The sequence below is a fragment of the Argopecten irradians genome, chromosome 8, assembly GCF_041381155.1.
Source record: "Argopecten irradians isolate NY chromosome 8, Ai_NY, whole genome shotgun sequence".
Lineage (NCBI taxonomy): Eukaryota > Metazoa > Mollusca > Bivalvia > Pectinida > Pectinidae > Argopecten > Argopecten irradians.
In genome coordinates this window covers 1,552,820-1,568,703 of record NC_091141.1, presented here as the reverse complement: position 1 = coordinate 1,568,703, position 15,884 = coordinate 1,552,820, and the positions used below count along the sequence as shown (strand labels likewise).

At 36.3% G+C, this 15,884-nt stretch overlaps 1 protein-coding gene across 1 annotated transcript in view; it reads right to left on the bottom strand.

The window, feature by feature from the left end:
- LOC138329066 (cytochrome P450 3A5-like) overlaps window positions 1–11,803 on the bottom strand; it is a 42,386-nt gene extending 30,583 nt beyond the window's left edge. Inside the window, exons 1-7 of the mRNA XM_069275791.1 lie at window positions 11,680–11,803; window positions 10,627–10,720; window positions 10,311–10,363; window positions 3,654–3,750; window positions 3,066–3,182; window positions 2,256–2,350; window positions 1,297–1,448 (exon numbers count right to left, since the gene is read on the bottom strand). Coding sequence (XP_069131892.1) covers window positions 1,297–1,448; window positions 2,256–2,350; window positions 3,066–3,182; window positions 3,654–3,750; window positions 10,311–10,363; window positions 10,627–10,720; window positions 11,680–11,750 — 679 coding nt within the window. The 5' untranslated portion in view covers window positions 11,751–11,803. The remainder of the gene's footprint in view (window positions 1–1,296; window positions 1,449–2,255; window positions 2,351–3,065; window positions 3,183–3,653; window positions 3,751–10,310; window positions 10,364–10,626; window positions 10,721–11,679) is intronic.
- Window positions 11,804–15,884: the final 4,081 nt, after the last annotated feature.

Genomic DNA, 15,884 nt, shown 5'->3' with positions numbered 1-15,884 from the left:
ACAGGAGATGGGATACGATAAAATAAAACTCACAAATAAGGAGGACACAGGAGATGAGATACGATAAAATAAAACTCACAAATAAAGGAGATCACAGGAGAATGAGATACGATAAAATAAAACTCACAAATAAAGAGGACCACAGGAGATGAGATACGACAAAATAAAACTCACAAATAAGAGAGGATACAGGAGATGAGATACGATAAAATGAAAACTCACAAATAAGGAGACTACAGGAGATGAGATACGATAAAATAAAACTCACAAATAAGAAGTAGGATAGGGAATGAGATACGACAAAATAAAACTCACAAATAAGGAGACATGAGATGAGATGAGATACGAAAAATAATCTCACAAATAAGGAGGACCACAGGAGATGAGATACGACAAAATAAAACTCACAAATAATTAGGACTACAGGAGATGAGATACGATAAAATGAAACTCACAAATAAGGAGACTACAGGAGATGAGATACGATAAAATAAAACTCACAAATAAGAAGTAGGATAGGGAATGAGATACGACAAAATAAAACTCACAAATAAGGAGACATGAGATGAGATGGGATACGAAAAAATAATCTCACAAATAATTAGAACTACAGGAGATGAGATATGATAAAATGAAACTCACAAATAAGGAGACTACAGGAGATGAGATACGACAAAATAAAACTCTCAAATAAGGTGGACCACAGAAGATGAGATACGACAAAATAAAACTCACAAATAAGGAGGGCCACAGGAGATGAGATACGACAAAATAAAACTCACAAATAAGGAAGACTACAGGAGATGAGATACGATAAGATGAAACTCACAAATAAAAAACTACAGGAGATGAGACTCGATAAAATAAAACTCACAAATAAGAAGGACCACAGGAGATGAGATACGACAAAATAAAACATTCAAATAGGGAGGACTCAGAAGATGAGATACGACAAAATAAACCTCACAAATAAGAAGGACTACACGAGATAATATAAGATAAAATAAAACTCACAAATAAGGAGAACCACAGGAGAAGAGATACGATAAAATAAAACTCACATATAAGGAGGGTCACGGAAGATGAGTTACGACAAAATTAAACTCACAAATAAGAAGGGCCACAGGAGATGAGATACGATAAAATAAAACTCACGAATAAGGAGGGCCACAGGAGATGATATACGACAAAATTAAACTCACAAATAAGGAGGACCACAGGAGATAAGATAAGATAAAATAAAACTCACAAATAAGAAGGACTACATGAGATGAGATACGACAGAATAAAACTCACAAATAAGGAGGACCACTGGAGATGACGTAAAACTGATGTTGAACATTTGTTTGGCATGTTTTACGAAGAGGTCATCGGGATTATTCTGTGAATCCACATGGATACCGAAAGCCGTGGAACTGATCACGTCCATACTAAAACCTCCAAATAATCTACAAAATATAAGATCAGTGAATCAATAAAAGATTAATATAATTAACTTATCTTCACTTTAAACTTTATCAATAATGCATGATTTAATCTTTCACAGCGGTGGTAGTGAATGGACATCAAAACTGGTTATGGAAAATCAGGATCATAGCAAAAAATGAAAGTTGACATATGTGATAACGTTAACAAGCCATATTTTTTTCTATCACGATAACTTCATTTGTTATTTATATTAAACAAACATGAACTTGTATGGGCTACAGAATCCGTTCTAGTGAAAAGCATTGACCTAAAATCTCAGTAAAAACAGTCTAATAATATTAGAATTTTAATATCTTTAGAATTTAATTAATAGAGGACGAGAGACCTTGAATGAGACTTGTCGAAAGCTGAGGATAGATCCAATGAATGGAGTTATCATTATTTTCAAGGTAGCTTATATTTTTTTCAAATGTCGTAATGACATGCTCTATTATTGCCGAAATGATGTTGTAAATGTCCTATACATGTGAAAATATCTTGAGGAAACAAAAGAGTGATGCTGCATAGTTTGCATATGTCAATGGTATACATGGATGTTACTAACTGGTCGCCAGGCGGTATATAACCAGGTCTCGTGCTCATACACGCACGTGTACGTGTTCAATGTCGTACCATATACAATGCAAAATGCAATGTCACGTGTTGTTTAATAAATAATTGAGTCACAGACAATTTATGTCAGCGCTATCAACATACACTATCACTTAATGGTATTATACATGAACCAATTTAAAATGCCATGCACTCTTCGGTGATTTTTTTTTTACCTTTTCATTTCTACTTGGTCATCCTCCCCATTCTTCATTGTTTTCTTAGTCGTCTTCATCAATAGGTCGCATGCTTGTTGGACAAGTGGCACCATCTTTATATATAATATAATGACATTTTAACAATATACTGCTGGAGAAGAAACATTTGATAATACAATGTAGCATGCTCAACATATCTTAATATCATCTAATCTATCACAAAAGACCAAGCTACCTGTCACATATGTTGTACATAGAGCCTTCAACTTTGCTATGAAGTGGATATAACGACAGTGATAGTAACCACTGGGTCATCAAGGATGGTCTAGACATAGATAATTAAGTCAAAGATTGTTTCGTTTGCTACGACAATGAGATTCACTTTAAAGGCAGAATGGTCGTTAACTTTACATGGATAAATAGTGATGCTTATACTTACCTCAAGTTTGTTTATGTCAAAGCATGTTATTGTAGGCTGTCGTGTTTTAGTGTAGTGAACAGACATTCTGGTGTGCATACAGGTTTTCGATCATATCCGACTAAGAACTATTTATCAATTTTAAAGTATGTGAAAAGGAGACTAGTTCAGTTTAACAGTATAATTTTTAAGTAGAACCTTCGCTGTTGAGATTTCCTGTTATATTTGACAGCACCTTTGAACTAAATTACCCAATCCTACATCACGGAGGAGTTGTACCCTTTTCTGTATATTTGTCTATAGTGGATGTCTGACTTACCAATGCTAAGTACGTAAAGTCCAATATATATCACCACAATGATAGTAAGTGAGAGCGGTGCCAGAGAGAGTACATATTGGTATATATCTACCTTTCGTAATTTGCTGGATGAGAACGTTGGTGTAATAATGCTTCTGTCGTGTTTCCATTGGTTTCCTTTCGTACTAACGAGACTATGATCCAAATCTCCATTGAAGCCTTCAATCATCTACAAAAACGTAAAACATTTGTGCATATCAAAGTAAACCCAACATAGTTTTTTGGATAAAAATTAAAGCTGTCATCATATGCCATAGAGCATACCTGTTACCATGGACCGTTACATTTGTCAGTGTAATCATAATTCTCGTAGTTCAGGGGTTACTATCACCGTCGTTATATCCGCCCCTGGGGTAACTGAAAGTTCTATTTGAGACATATGATGAGACATGTATGTTGGTCCTGTATTGCATATCAAACCATCGAATAACGGTACACTGAATGGCTTTAAAGGCTGACGTAATTACTTTTAAAAGAAGAAGATAAAGACCTTTGATTGGTTTTACTATGACATACAAGGAGTCGATATGACAACAAAGATAGTGACCATTGAAATATTGAGACTTTGTTATCGGATTATCTCGTGTTCATTGCTACTCTTGCATGGAGAGGAACTCCAAAAGAAGTGTATTATACAAACCAGTCTATCCGGGAAGTTATTAAACTGTTTCACCAAGATTTCTCTCAACATCTCTTTGTCAGCTACGATAAGAGTCGAAGAAATCATTTCGTAATGTCTACAAAATCAAAAGAGATATCATTTAACTTTACTAGAATAATTGAAATTATGATTAATCTTATATTATGTTATGTCATGCCATCTGCGATACCGAAATATTTTTCTTTATTTAGCATATTAAGTTAATGTAATTTTGATTGATGTATTGGATACATTATTATAAATTATCCAAATTAGTAACAAATGACATTTTACTAAGTAAGTAACATATTGTTATGTATGATATTAAATACATGTAGTTATTAGATAAGGGAGATAACTCCTATAGCTATATTATCAATTCGTCCTAAGGTTATATCATTAATCTGGGTTATAGAACTTTCTAGAATATTATCATGTATTAACATACATATTTGTAAACATGTTGATTACAAGTAGGGATATACAATGAACTATTTCCAGAAAGTTCTCCAATATTCTTAAATTAGGGTTTAGCTATATATACTCTAGCTGTCCAAGGCTAATCAGAACTGTAATGAGACCTGTACTTAGACGTATCAAGAATTGTACAGCGCCATATCAGCTTCTATTGGGAGAGCTATTGTGACTTTATCTATGGATTTTCACAACGTATGGTGTGGATTATATTCATATTGCCTGGAACTTAACGAATTATCTGATGACATTCATTTCCCTCGTTGATTTGTGATTATTGTTTATTCCGAAACTGGAAGGACCAATAATTATACCAGGAAATTTGCATACAAATAAGTTATACTTTGAATTCCCGTATTACCACCACCAATTACTTTAGATATTGTATGCCATCTTTGTATGATATTGTATATATAATAAATTGTGTTTTGAATTTAGCTGCTGGTTTCTCATTTCTGTTATTCTTTGTCGTAACAGAATTGAGGGCTCGTCCGGGATCGATATTTAATTTGTGAAACCTAACTTTGGAAAATTAATTAAGAAATTTTCAAAATTGTGTACAAACTTTTAGTTAACATTTGAAACCAACAGCTAGATAAACATGACTACTATGCTGGTAGAACAGTTTGTTAAAGTGCCATCCCGGGAAGTTCTTTTGCAAGTTAGTTAGAAGGATTTACTGTTATTGGGTAAACGTTTAGGCCTAACTATCAAAACTCATTTAAGGAAAGCTGAAATTAGGAATGTTATTATAAGATATTTTGTTGACAATGACAAATTCTAGTGCATTAGATAGTATAGAGGAAACAGTCAGTTCAGAAATTCAAATTAGAAAAATGGAACTTGAACATGAAATGAAACTAAGACCAATTGAAATAGACAAAGGAAAAGAAATGAGAGAAAGAGAAATAGAATAGGAGTTGAGAGAAAAAAATAGATAAAGAAAGAGAGTTAAGAGAAAAAGAAATTAAAAGAAAATTAAAAGAAAAAAAAGAGATTGGGAGAGATCAGAGGTTAGAACTAGAAAAAAAAAACCCAGAAAATTCAAGCTGAAACAGAACTTAGAATTAAAGAATTAAAACTAGCTTCTCAAGACGGTTCAAGTTATTAAACTTTTAGGGGTTTAGGAAACAGAGGTTTTGATGTTAGTAGAAACATTAGGTTAATTCCTCCTTTTCAAGAGAAAGGAGTTGACAAGTATTTTCTGCATTTTGAGAAAATAGCTGACAGTATGAAATGGCCTGAAGATAAGCTTACAATGCTTCTTCAGAGTGTCTTGATTGGTAAAGCTAGAGACATTTATTCCTCTTTATCTGTTGATGACATTTCAAATTACAAAGTAGTCTAGAAAGGTATTCAGAAAGCTTATGAGTTACATGTAGTTCCGGAGGCTTAAAAAAGATTCTAAAACAGATCACAGGGTAGGTGTGGGGTCTCCTTCTGGTCCTGTTTGTAATCACTGCAAGAAAGTAGGACATGTTGTGTCTGAGTGTTATTCTCTCCAGCGTAATGAACAAAGGCGTAAACAGCCAGTTCCTTCTGTTAGCTATGTCAAAGTCTAGTCAGAAAGTAAGTGATATTGTGGAAGATTCTAAAGTGTCTGTTGCGATTAAGAGCTTAGAGTCTGATAGTGTCTTGGAGAAGTACTCTCCCTTCATTTTTGAAGGTTTTTTTTCATTTACTAGTGATATCACCAACTTGAAACCTGTGAAGATTTTGCGAGATACTGGGGCTTCTCATTCTTTAATATTAGATGGCGTAGTGCCTTTGTCTGAGAATATGAAATGGCCTGAGAGTCTTGATTGGTAAAGCTAGAGACATTATACTTCTTTGTCTGTAGATGAGATTTCAAATTACAAAGTAGTCAAGAAAGCTATTTCTAAAGCTTATGAGTTATGTAGTTCCCGAGACTTACTGCCAATTATTGTTGATAGAGGGGTTGAAACGTTGTGTCCACACAAACATAAAAACTCATTTAGATGAGAGAAAAGCTGAAACACTTAGTGAAGTAGCTACAATGGCTGATGATTACACTCTCACCCACAAAGGTTCATTTCCTTAAACAGTTCTCAAGACAAAAACAGTACCACTGTTACTAGTAAATTTGGTCAGCCTAGGAACCCAACCTTGAGTGGCCCTTCTAACGACAAACCTAAATTTGGTGATAAGACTAAGTCAGATTCTAAAACAGATCATAGGGCAGGTGTGAGATCTCATTCTGGTCCTGTTTGTAATCACTGCAAGAAAGTAGGACATGTTGTGTCTGAGTGTTATTCTCTCCAGCGTAATGAACACAGCCGAAAACAGTCAGTTCCTTCTGTGTTAGCTATGTCAAAGCCTAGTCAGAAAGTAAGTGATATTGTGGAAGATTCTAAAGTGTCCAAATGTTGAGATTAAGAGCTCAGAGTCTAATAGTGTCTTGGAGAAGTACTCTCTCTTCATTTTTGAAAGTTTTGTTTTACTTACTAGTGATATCACCAACTTGAAACCTGTGAAGATTTTGCGAGATACTGGGGCTTCTCATTCTTTAATATTAGATGGCGTAATGCCTTTGTCTGAGGAGACCTCATGTGGTAGTAGTGTTTTGCTTCAAGGTGTAGAGTTAGGTTTTGTTAATGTTCATCTTCATTGTGTTTATTTTAAGTCAGACTTGGTATCTGGGCCTGTTACCATTGGTGTAAGACCGGAACTTTCCATAGACGGCGTGTCGCTCATTTTAGGTAATGACTTGGCTGGAGAGAAAGTTTGGGTAGATCCCTTAGTGTTCAGTATCCTTATTCAACAGGAATATGGTATTTTCTCTTGTGCTGCTTCTCGTTCAATGAGTAAAAAGGTTTCTGATGTTGCAGTAGTTGAGGATCATTATAGTCCAGGGTTAGATGACATTTTCTTGGTTCATGATATACAGGATGTCGGGGGCAAGTGTGATCTTTTGAGTAATCCTGTAGACCTCTATAATGATAGAGGTGTTCCTAACAATGATACGTCTTGCTCTGACATGATGAGTAAATCATCTTTATCTAGAGAGGAGCTTATAGTTGATCAGGAAAAAGATCATGAAATCTCCTTATTGTGTAATAGGGCTTTGAGTGAGGAAGAGGCTGAAAAGTCCCGCTTTGTTACTTCCGTAGGTCAGGTGTGTTGATGCGCAAGTGCCCCCAGTGATATTAAGGCCCCTAACATAGTCAAGGCTTGGGTTAAATTCTTTACCCTGGTTGGTCTTCAAAAAGCTGTCCAATCGGACCAAGGTTCTAATTTCATGTCTGGTATTTTAAACAAGTCATGTACCAGCTCCAGAGCAAGCATTATAAGTCCAGTGCCTATCATCCATAGTCTCAGAGTGTTTTAGAACGTTTTCATCAGACATTGAAGAATATAATGAGACTTTATTGTTTTGAAAACAAAAGAGATTGGGACGAAGGTATACACATGTTGTTGTTTGGCGTTAGAGAATCTGTCCAAGAGTCTCTTGGCTTCAATATATTTGAGCTTGTGTTTGGACAAACTGTACATGATCCTTTGAAAACTTTGAAAGACAAAATTTCGGACGAAGATTTTAAAGTGAATTTCTTAGAGTATGTGTCTAACTTTAAGCAAAGATTGAAAAAGGCATGTGAATTGGAAAAAGAAAATTTGGCCATTACTCAAACCAAAATGACCACATGGTACGATAAAGATGCCCGTTCAAGAAGTTTTGATACAGGTGACAAAATTTTGGCTCTATTACCAATACCTGGTCAGCCTTTGCAAGCTACATATTTTGGACCTATGTTATTGAGAAAAAGATCGATGATGTTAACTACATTGTACAAAATCCAGGGAGGCGCATGAAAACTCAATTATGTCATGTTAATATGCTTAAAAAATATGTAAATAGAGAAGAGAGCAAGACCTCGCAACCTGTTGCTACTTTGGTCTCTGTACCATCGCAAAGTGAAAGTACAGCTGATATTTGTAAATCAGACTTAGATGGTGGTGTACAAGATGTAGGTTTAGATTGTGGTGTTAAGTTACGGAACTCAGATGTGCTCGCACACTTGGACAAGAAACTATATATGTCATCTATCGGAAAAGGAACGAAATGAACTGAAAGATCTGATACTTGAGTATAAAGATTTCGTTTCCGGATACACCAGGCAAAACAGATACTATCTATCACGATGTGGATGTGGGCGTTGCGCCACCTGTAATCCTTACCTTGCCAATCCTTTGAAAGAAGAACATTTAAAGAAAGAAATTCAACACATGTTGAACAATGATATCATTGAACCAAGCAAAAGTGAATGGAGCTCTCCGTGTGTTCTGGTGCCAAAGCTAGACAAGATATACCGGTTCTGTACTAACTTCAGAAAAGTAAATTCTCTTAGTAAAACAGACTCTTATCCAATTCCAAGGATTGACTCTTGTATTGACAAAATTGGCAAAGCCAAGTATGTCAGCAAGTTTGACCCATTGAAAGGTTACTGGCAGGTGCCATTAACAGAAAGAGCTTATGGATTGTCGGTATTTGTAACCTCTCAAGGTTTGCACCAGTATCGTTTGATATGAAGAATGCCCCGACAACATTTCAACGTCTTCTTAACAGCGTGATATCAGACCTTGAAGGCTTCGATGGATACATTGATAACGTCATCAACTACTAGGACAAGTGGGAAGACCATCTACGCGAGATACACGGATTCTTCGAGAGACTCACTACCATGAAATTGTCTGTGAACTTACTGAAATGTGAATTTTGTCATGCAACTGTTGAACTTTTAGGCCATGTTGTAGGATAGGGACAGGTAAAACCTGTTCAGACCAAAGTAGAAGCAATTATAGATTTTCTAACTCCTGGAAGCAAAAGAGAGCTGATGAGATTTCTTGGTATGGCTGGATATTACAGAAAATTTTGTCAAAATTTCTCTGTTATAGCAGCTCCACTTACTGCTTTGGTAAAGAAATATGTCAAATTTGTCTGATCAGACGAAAGTAAGTCTGCCTTTGAGAAATTGAAAGCCATACTATCAAATTCGCCAGTTCTGACTGCTCCAGATTTTGATAAACAGTTTAAACTGTTTGTTGACGCCAGCGATGTAGGTGTTGGTGCTGTTTTGATGCAAGATGTTTCTGAACAAATTGACCATCCAATTTGTTATTTCTCGAAAAAAATGACAAACACCAGAGAAAATATTCCTCCATTGAGAAAGAATGTTAAGCATTGATTTTGGCTTTGAAGCAATTTGATGTGTATCTCTGCACTATAGTTGTGCCTGTGTTGGTATTCACTGATCACAACCCTTTGACATTCCTTGGGAAAATGAAAAACAAAAACAAAGAATTCTCAGGTGGAGTTTGACTTTGCAAGAGTACAATCTTGACATCAAACATTTAAAAGGGAAAGACAATATTCTGACTGATGCTTTATCAAGGATTTAAATTTAAATGTTACTTGATTGATATTTCAAGAAAATTTCCTTTTCAATAAAACTTTCTTTTCTTTAAAGAGGGGTGTCTTATGTATGACACTAAATACATGTAGTTATTAGATAAGGGAGATAACTCCTATAGCTATATTATCAATTCGTCCTAAGGTCATATCATTAATCTGGGTTATAGAACTTTTTAGAATATTATCATGTATAAACATACATGTTTGTAAACATGTTGATTATAAGTAGGGATCTAGAATGATCTATTTCCAGAAAGTTTACTGTTTTAAGTTAGATATTCTAGAGGTAGAAGGTTCTCCAATATTCTTGAATTAGGGTTTAGCTATATACACTCCAGCTATCCAAGGCTAATCAGAATGTAATGAGACCTGTAATTAGACGTATCAAGAATTGTAGAGCGCCATATCAGCTTCTATTGGGAGAGCTATTGTGACTTTATCTGTGAATTGTTACAACGTATGGTGTGGATTATATTCATATTGCCTGGAACTTTACAAATCATCTGATGACATTCATTTTCCTCGTGGATATGTGATTATTGTTAATTCGGAACCTAGAAGGATCAATAATTATACCAGGACATTCACATACAGATAAGTAACATTTTTAATTCTTGTATTATTCTTGTACCACCACCAATTACTTTAGATATTGTAAACCATCTCTGTATGATATTTTATATATAAATAAATTATGTTTTGAATTTAGCTGCTGGTTTCTCATTTCTGTTATTCTTGGTCGTAACACATACCCACATACTTTGCCATATTTTTTAATTGCATCTGTGTGGAAGGCACGGATACCCTAAAAAGACAAAGGGAAAATGGCATTTATTATAATTTCAAAACGCGTAAAATTAATTGAATCAATATTATCTAATATATTATTTTTCAAAACCGACATTTGAAAATGTATCAAATTGAATCATTTAATCGAAAATGAAACGTAATTGAAAATTAACGTCAAATTAATAAGGAAAATCAATACATTTCCCTAGGCATTATATGATACAAAAACATTACAACTTATTGTATGGAAGTTGACGGCTTATTAGCAAACGTTCTCACCTTCCTCATGGCAAACAAGTTGCCAATTATAGGCAAAGGTGTTGGTCCCGGGATGCCCATCCGTCTGAATGTAAGGAAGTCCCGACTCATCAAACTACAATAATTATAATGTCCATAGTTATTCATTCTACGAACATAAGTACCAACGAACAGGTCATGTTATACAGTGTATATCGGATATATGTTAATCACTCTTCATCTGGATCGCCTTACATAGTACTAATAGATCCAAGCGTAAGGTTGTATCTTTATTAGGACCGCTTTTATAGTTTTTGTTAATGAGTAGGATTATACCGTTTGCTAAAGAGAACACACTTCATTATGGCTCCTTAAATATTATGATTGTAAAACATTTCTCAGCCTTTCTCTTAGCTTCTCTAAAACAGTCATTATTAAGTTAAGAATGGTTGACGGTCTCGTTGGGTATGCTGTTCGGTATCCTGGTAGTAATTAGTGAGATAACGTTTTACAATGAACAAGATTGTCCACTAGTACAGGGAGGTACAGTGCCAATATAACAGTCCTGAATGACCTGATCAGTCGTCTATCCGTGGAACATATTAACGAACCCTGACGATTTCTTTATTTAATGGATACGTATGTATGTTTTTTTATTCAAATAAATGTAAACAGACAAACTCATTTGGCTTGTTACTACATGCATGGTCACACTCAAACCTCAGTAATAATGCTATCGGGCAAAGTTGAGTATTGTGAGCGTTTTTAATGATACTTTTTTTTTGTAAATAACCATCTGGTAATAAAACGGGTTATAATACGATACAGGCTAGGCTAGGTACATAACATGTAGTAAATACATTTTTTCATGTTGAAAACGCATACCAATAATAATAACTTAATTATTCAGACATGAACATTTAATATTCAGTTAGGCTATAGTAAATTGCCATAGTCCAAAGGTTATACCTGTATCTTTATTCCGGTATTAAGTTGCATTCAGATAACGATCTTGTGTAAGTGTAAATAATTTGATATAGTTTTGTTTTGTGTATACGTGCGTTTTGATAGAGGTGCACACGAAAATTTACTCACATTGTATAGAAAAAAATCGCCAGTAGCACCAGGATAACCCACAAGGGGGTGTCAAATCCCATCACGTCCATCTTGTCGAGATATAGGTACAGGTTATCTGACTATGAGAAATGAAACATCAGCTATTTTAGATTGATAGTGGTACTTTTTTTTGTTCAAGTGGAATATATCCACGTGATATGTTACATAATACGCAAACTAAAGGGCAGTGATTGTAAAATGTCCTGATTTCGAGACGTCATTTACATATGACTGAATGTGAAGAATGTCCTAGATTTTGAGTCGTAGTTTATATGGATTTGTGTATATACGATATATGCCTTTTTCACTCGTGAGCATTACAAAAATGTGAAGGTATAACATATAACTCACCACCAGTCTTTAGAATACATTACAAATGTACTTGTCTTTGTCTAATTCAGGACAGACTTAGCTTAACAAATCTTATCAACAACTTAATTAGGTTATGATGACCAGTTTAGGTAAACACTGTTTACATCTGTATTGTGCAGACATGGTCAAGACTTGCTCTTCACTTCCTCTGTTGAAACAAATTTAGCACACGGAAAAGCTGAGAATATTACAAACACTTATTTAACATGTACAATGCAATACTATTAATATTTAAATAACATCATGTATTTGATTACGTCATTATCTAGAGTCAACTGAGTTTTCTCCCCCCCCCCTTTCAAGGCGTGAGGTTCACAAAATGTACTAAAAACTCGAAGCTTGGCATGGTTTGCAACCTTTTGTGATCTCGAGGATAGAATATCCCTATCTTTCATATTTACCTGTGAAAGAGTATTTTCTCTCATACCTCGACATTTTAATACAATCTCACTATTATGAAAGCCTACTATTTTGAGAAATAAATTGTCTTATTCTTTTTAAACAGTATAATTTCTGAAAATAAGGTTAATATTTAAAATTAAATTAGTAATACTGTGTAGTAATACTGTGTTGACACCGCGACGTCATGAGGTTTTATTACATGGGTAGCCATGTAATATAGCCTCAGGGGACATGAGCGTATTGTATGGATAGCCATGTAATATAGCCTCAGGGGACATGAGCGTATTGGATGGGTAGCCATGTAATATAGCCTCAGGGGACATGAGCGTATTGTATGGGTAGCCATGTAATATAGCCTCAGGGGACATGAGCGTATTGTATGGGTAGCCAAGTAATATAGCCTCAGGGGACATGAGTGTATTGGATGGGTAGCCATGTAATATAGCCTCAGGGGACATGAGCGTATTGTATGGGTAGCCATGTAATATAGCCTCAGGGGACATGAGTGTATTGTATGGGTAGCCATGTAATATAGCCTCAGGGGACATGAGTGTATTGTATGGGTAGCCATGTAATATAGCCTCAGGGGACATGAGTGTATTGTATGGATAGCCATGTAATATAGCCTCAGGGGACATGAGTGTATTGTATGGGTAGCCATGTAATATAGCCTCAGGGGACATGAGTGTATTGTATGGGTAGCCATGTAATATAGCCTCAGGGGACATGAGTGTATTGTATGGGTAGCCATGTAATATAGCCTCAGGGGACATGAGTGTATTGTATGGGTAGCCATGTAATATAGCCTCAGGGGACATGAGTGTATTGTATGGGTAGCCATGTAATATAGCCTCAGGGGACATGAGCGTATTGTATGGATAGCCATGTAATATAGCCTCAGGGGACATGAGTGTATTGTATGGGTAGCCATGTAATATAGCCTCAGGGGACATGAGCGTATTGTATGGGTAGCCATGTAATATAGCCTCAGGGGACATGAGTGTATTGTATGGGTAGCCATGTAATATAGCCTCAGGGGACATGAGTGTATTGTATGGGTAGCCATGTAATATAGCCTCAGGGGACATGAGTGTATTGTATGGGTAGCCATGTAATATAGCCTCAGGGGACATGAGTGTATTGTATGGGTAGCCATGTAATATAGCCTCAGGGGACATGAGTGTATTGTATGGATAGCAATGTAATATAGCCTCAGGGGACATGAGTGTATTGTATGGGTAGCCATGTAAACCAGCCTCAGGGGACATGAGTGTATTGTATGGGTAGCCATGTAATATAGCCTCAGGGAACATGAGCGTAACTCATTGGATAACCAAGTAGTAGATATGAAATAAATACACTATTACGTAACATAATATCAGTAAATAATCTATTTCTAACAATGGTTTACCGAGGATGTAGACTTATAACAGTGAATGATGTATTTATTTGCTCTGCATTTCTTCTGTTGGAACAAGTCCAGCACACGGAAAACTAAGAATATTACAAACACTTATTTAACATGTACTATGCAATACTATTAATATCTAATCAACATCATGTATTTGATTACTAGTACGTCATTATCTAGAATCAACTGAGTTTTCTCCCCCCCCTTCCCTTCGTGGCGCGAGGTTCACAAAATGTACTAAAACCTCGAGGCTTGGCATGGTTTGCAGCCTTTTGTGATATCGAGGATAGAATATCCCTATATTTCATATTTACCTGTTTAAGAGTATTTTCTCTCATACCTCGACGTTTTAATACAATCTCACAATTATTAAAGCCTGCTTTTTTGAGAAATATTTTGTCTTATTCTTTATAAACAGTATAATTTCTGAAAATAATGTTAATATTTAAAAATATAATAGTAATACTGTGTTGACAACGTGACGTCATGGGGCTTAATTACATGGGTAGCTATGTAATATAGCCTCTCAGGGGACATGAGCGTATTGCATGGATAGCCATGTAATATAGCCTCAGGGGACATGAGCGTATTGTATGGGTAGCCATGTAATATAGCCTCAGGGGACATGGGTGTATTGTATGGGTAGCCATGTAATATAGCCTCAGGGGACATGAGCGTATTGTATGGGTAGCCATGTAATACAGCCTCAGGGGACATGAGTGTATTTTATGGGTAGCCATGTAATATAGCCTCAGGGGACATGAGTGTATTGTATGGGTAGCCATGTAATATAGCCTCAGGGGACAGGAGTGTATTGCATGGATAGCCATGTAATATAGCCTCAGGGGACATGAGTGTATTGTATGTGGTAGGGAGCATGTAATATAGCCTCAGGGGACATGAGCGTATTGTATGGGTAGCCATGTAATATAGCCTCAGGGGACATGAGTGTATTGTATGGGTAGCCATGTAATATAGCCTCAGGGGACATGGAGCGTATTGTATGGGTAGCCATGTAATATAGCCTCAGGGGACATGAGCGTATTGTAATGGGTAGCCATGCAATATAGCCTCAGGGGACATGAGTGTATTGTATGGGTAGCCATGTAATATAGCCTCAGGGGACATGAGTGTATTGTATGGGTAGCCATGTAATATAGCCTCAGGTGACATGAGTGTATTGTACATGGGTAGCCATGTAATATAGCCTCAGGGGACATGAGTGTATTGTATGGGTAGCCATGTAATATAGCCTCAGGGGACATGAGTGTATTGTATGGATAGCCATGTAATATAGCCTCAGGGGACATGAGTGTATTGTATGGGTAGCCATGTAATATAGCCTCAGGGGACTGAGCGATTGAGTGTCAGGGGAATGAGTGTATTGTATGGTAGCCATGTAATATAGCCTCAGGGGACATGAGTGTATTGTATGGGTAGCCATGTAATATAGCCTCAGGGGACATGAGTGTATTGTATGGTAGCCATGTAATATAGCCTCAGGGGACATGAGTGTATTGTATGGGTAGCCATGTAATATAGCCTCAGGGGACATGAGTGTATTGTATGGGTAGCCATGTAATATAGCCTCAGGGGACATGAGTGTATTGTATGGGTAGCCATGTAATATAGCCTCAGGGGACATGAGTGTATTATTGTATGGGTAGCCATGTAATATAGCCTCAGGGGACATGAGTGTATTGTATGGGTAGCCATGTAATATAGCCTCAGGGGACATGAGTGTATTGTATGGGTAGCCATGTAATATAGCCTCAGGGGACATGAGTGTATTGTATGGGTAGCCATGTAATATAGCCTCAGGGGACATGAGTGTATTGTATGGATAGCCCATGTAATATAGCCTCAGGGGGACATGAGTGTATTGTATGGGTAGCCATGTATTATAGCCTCAGGGGACATGAGTGTATTGTATGGTAGCCATGTAATATAGCCTCAGGGGACATGAGTGTATTGTATGGGTAGCCATGTAATATAGCCT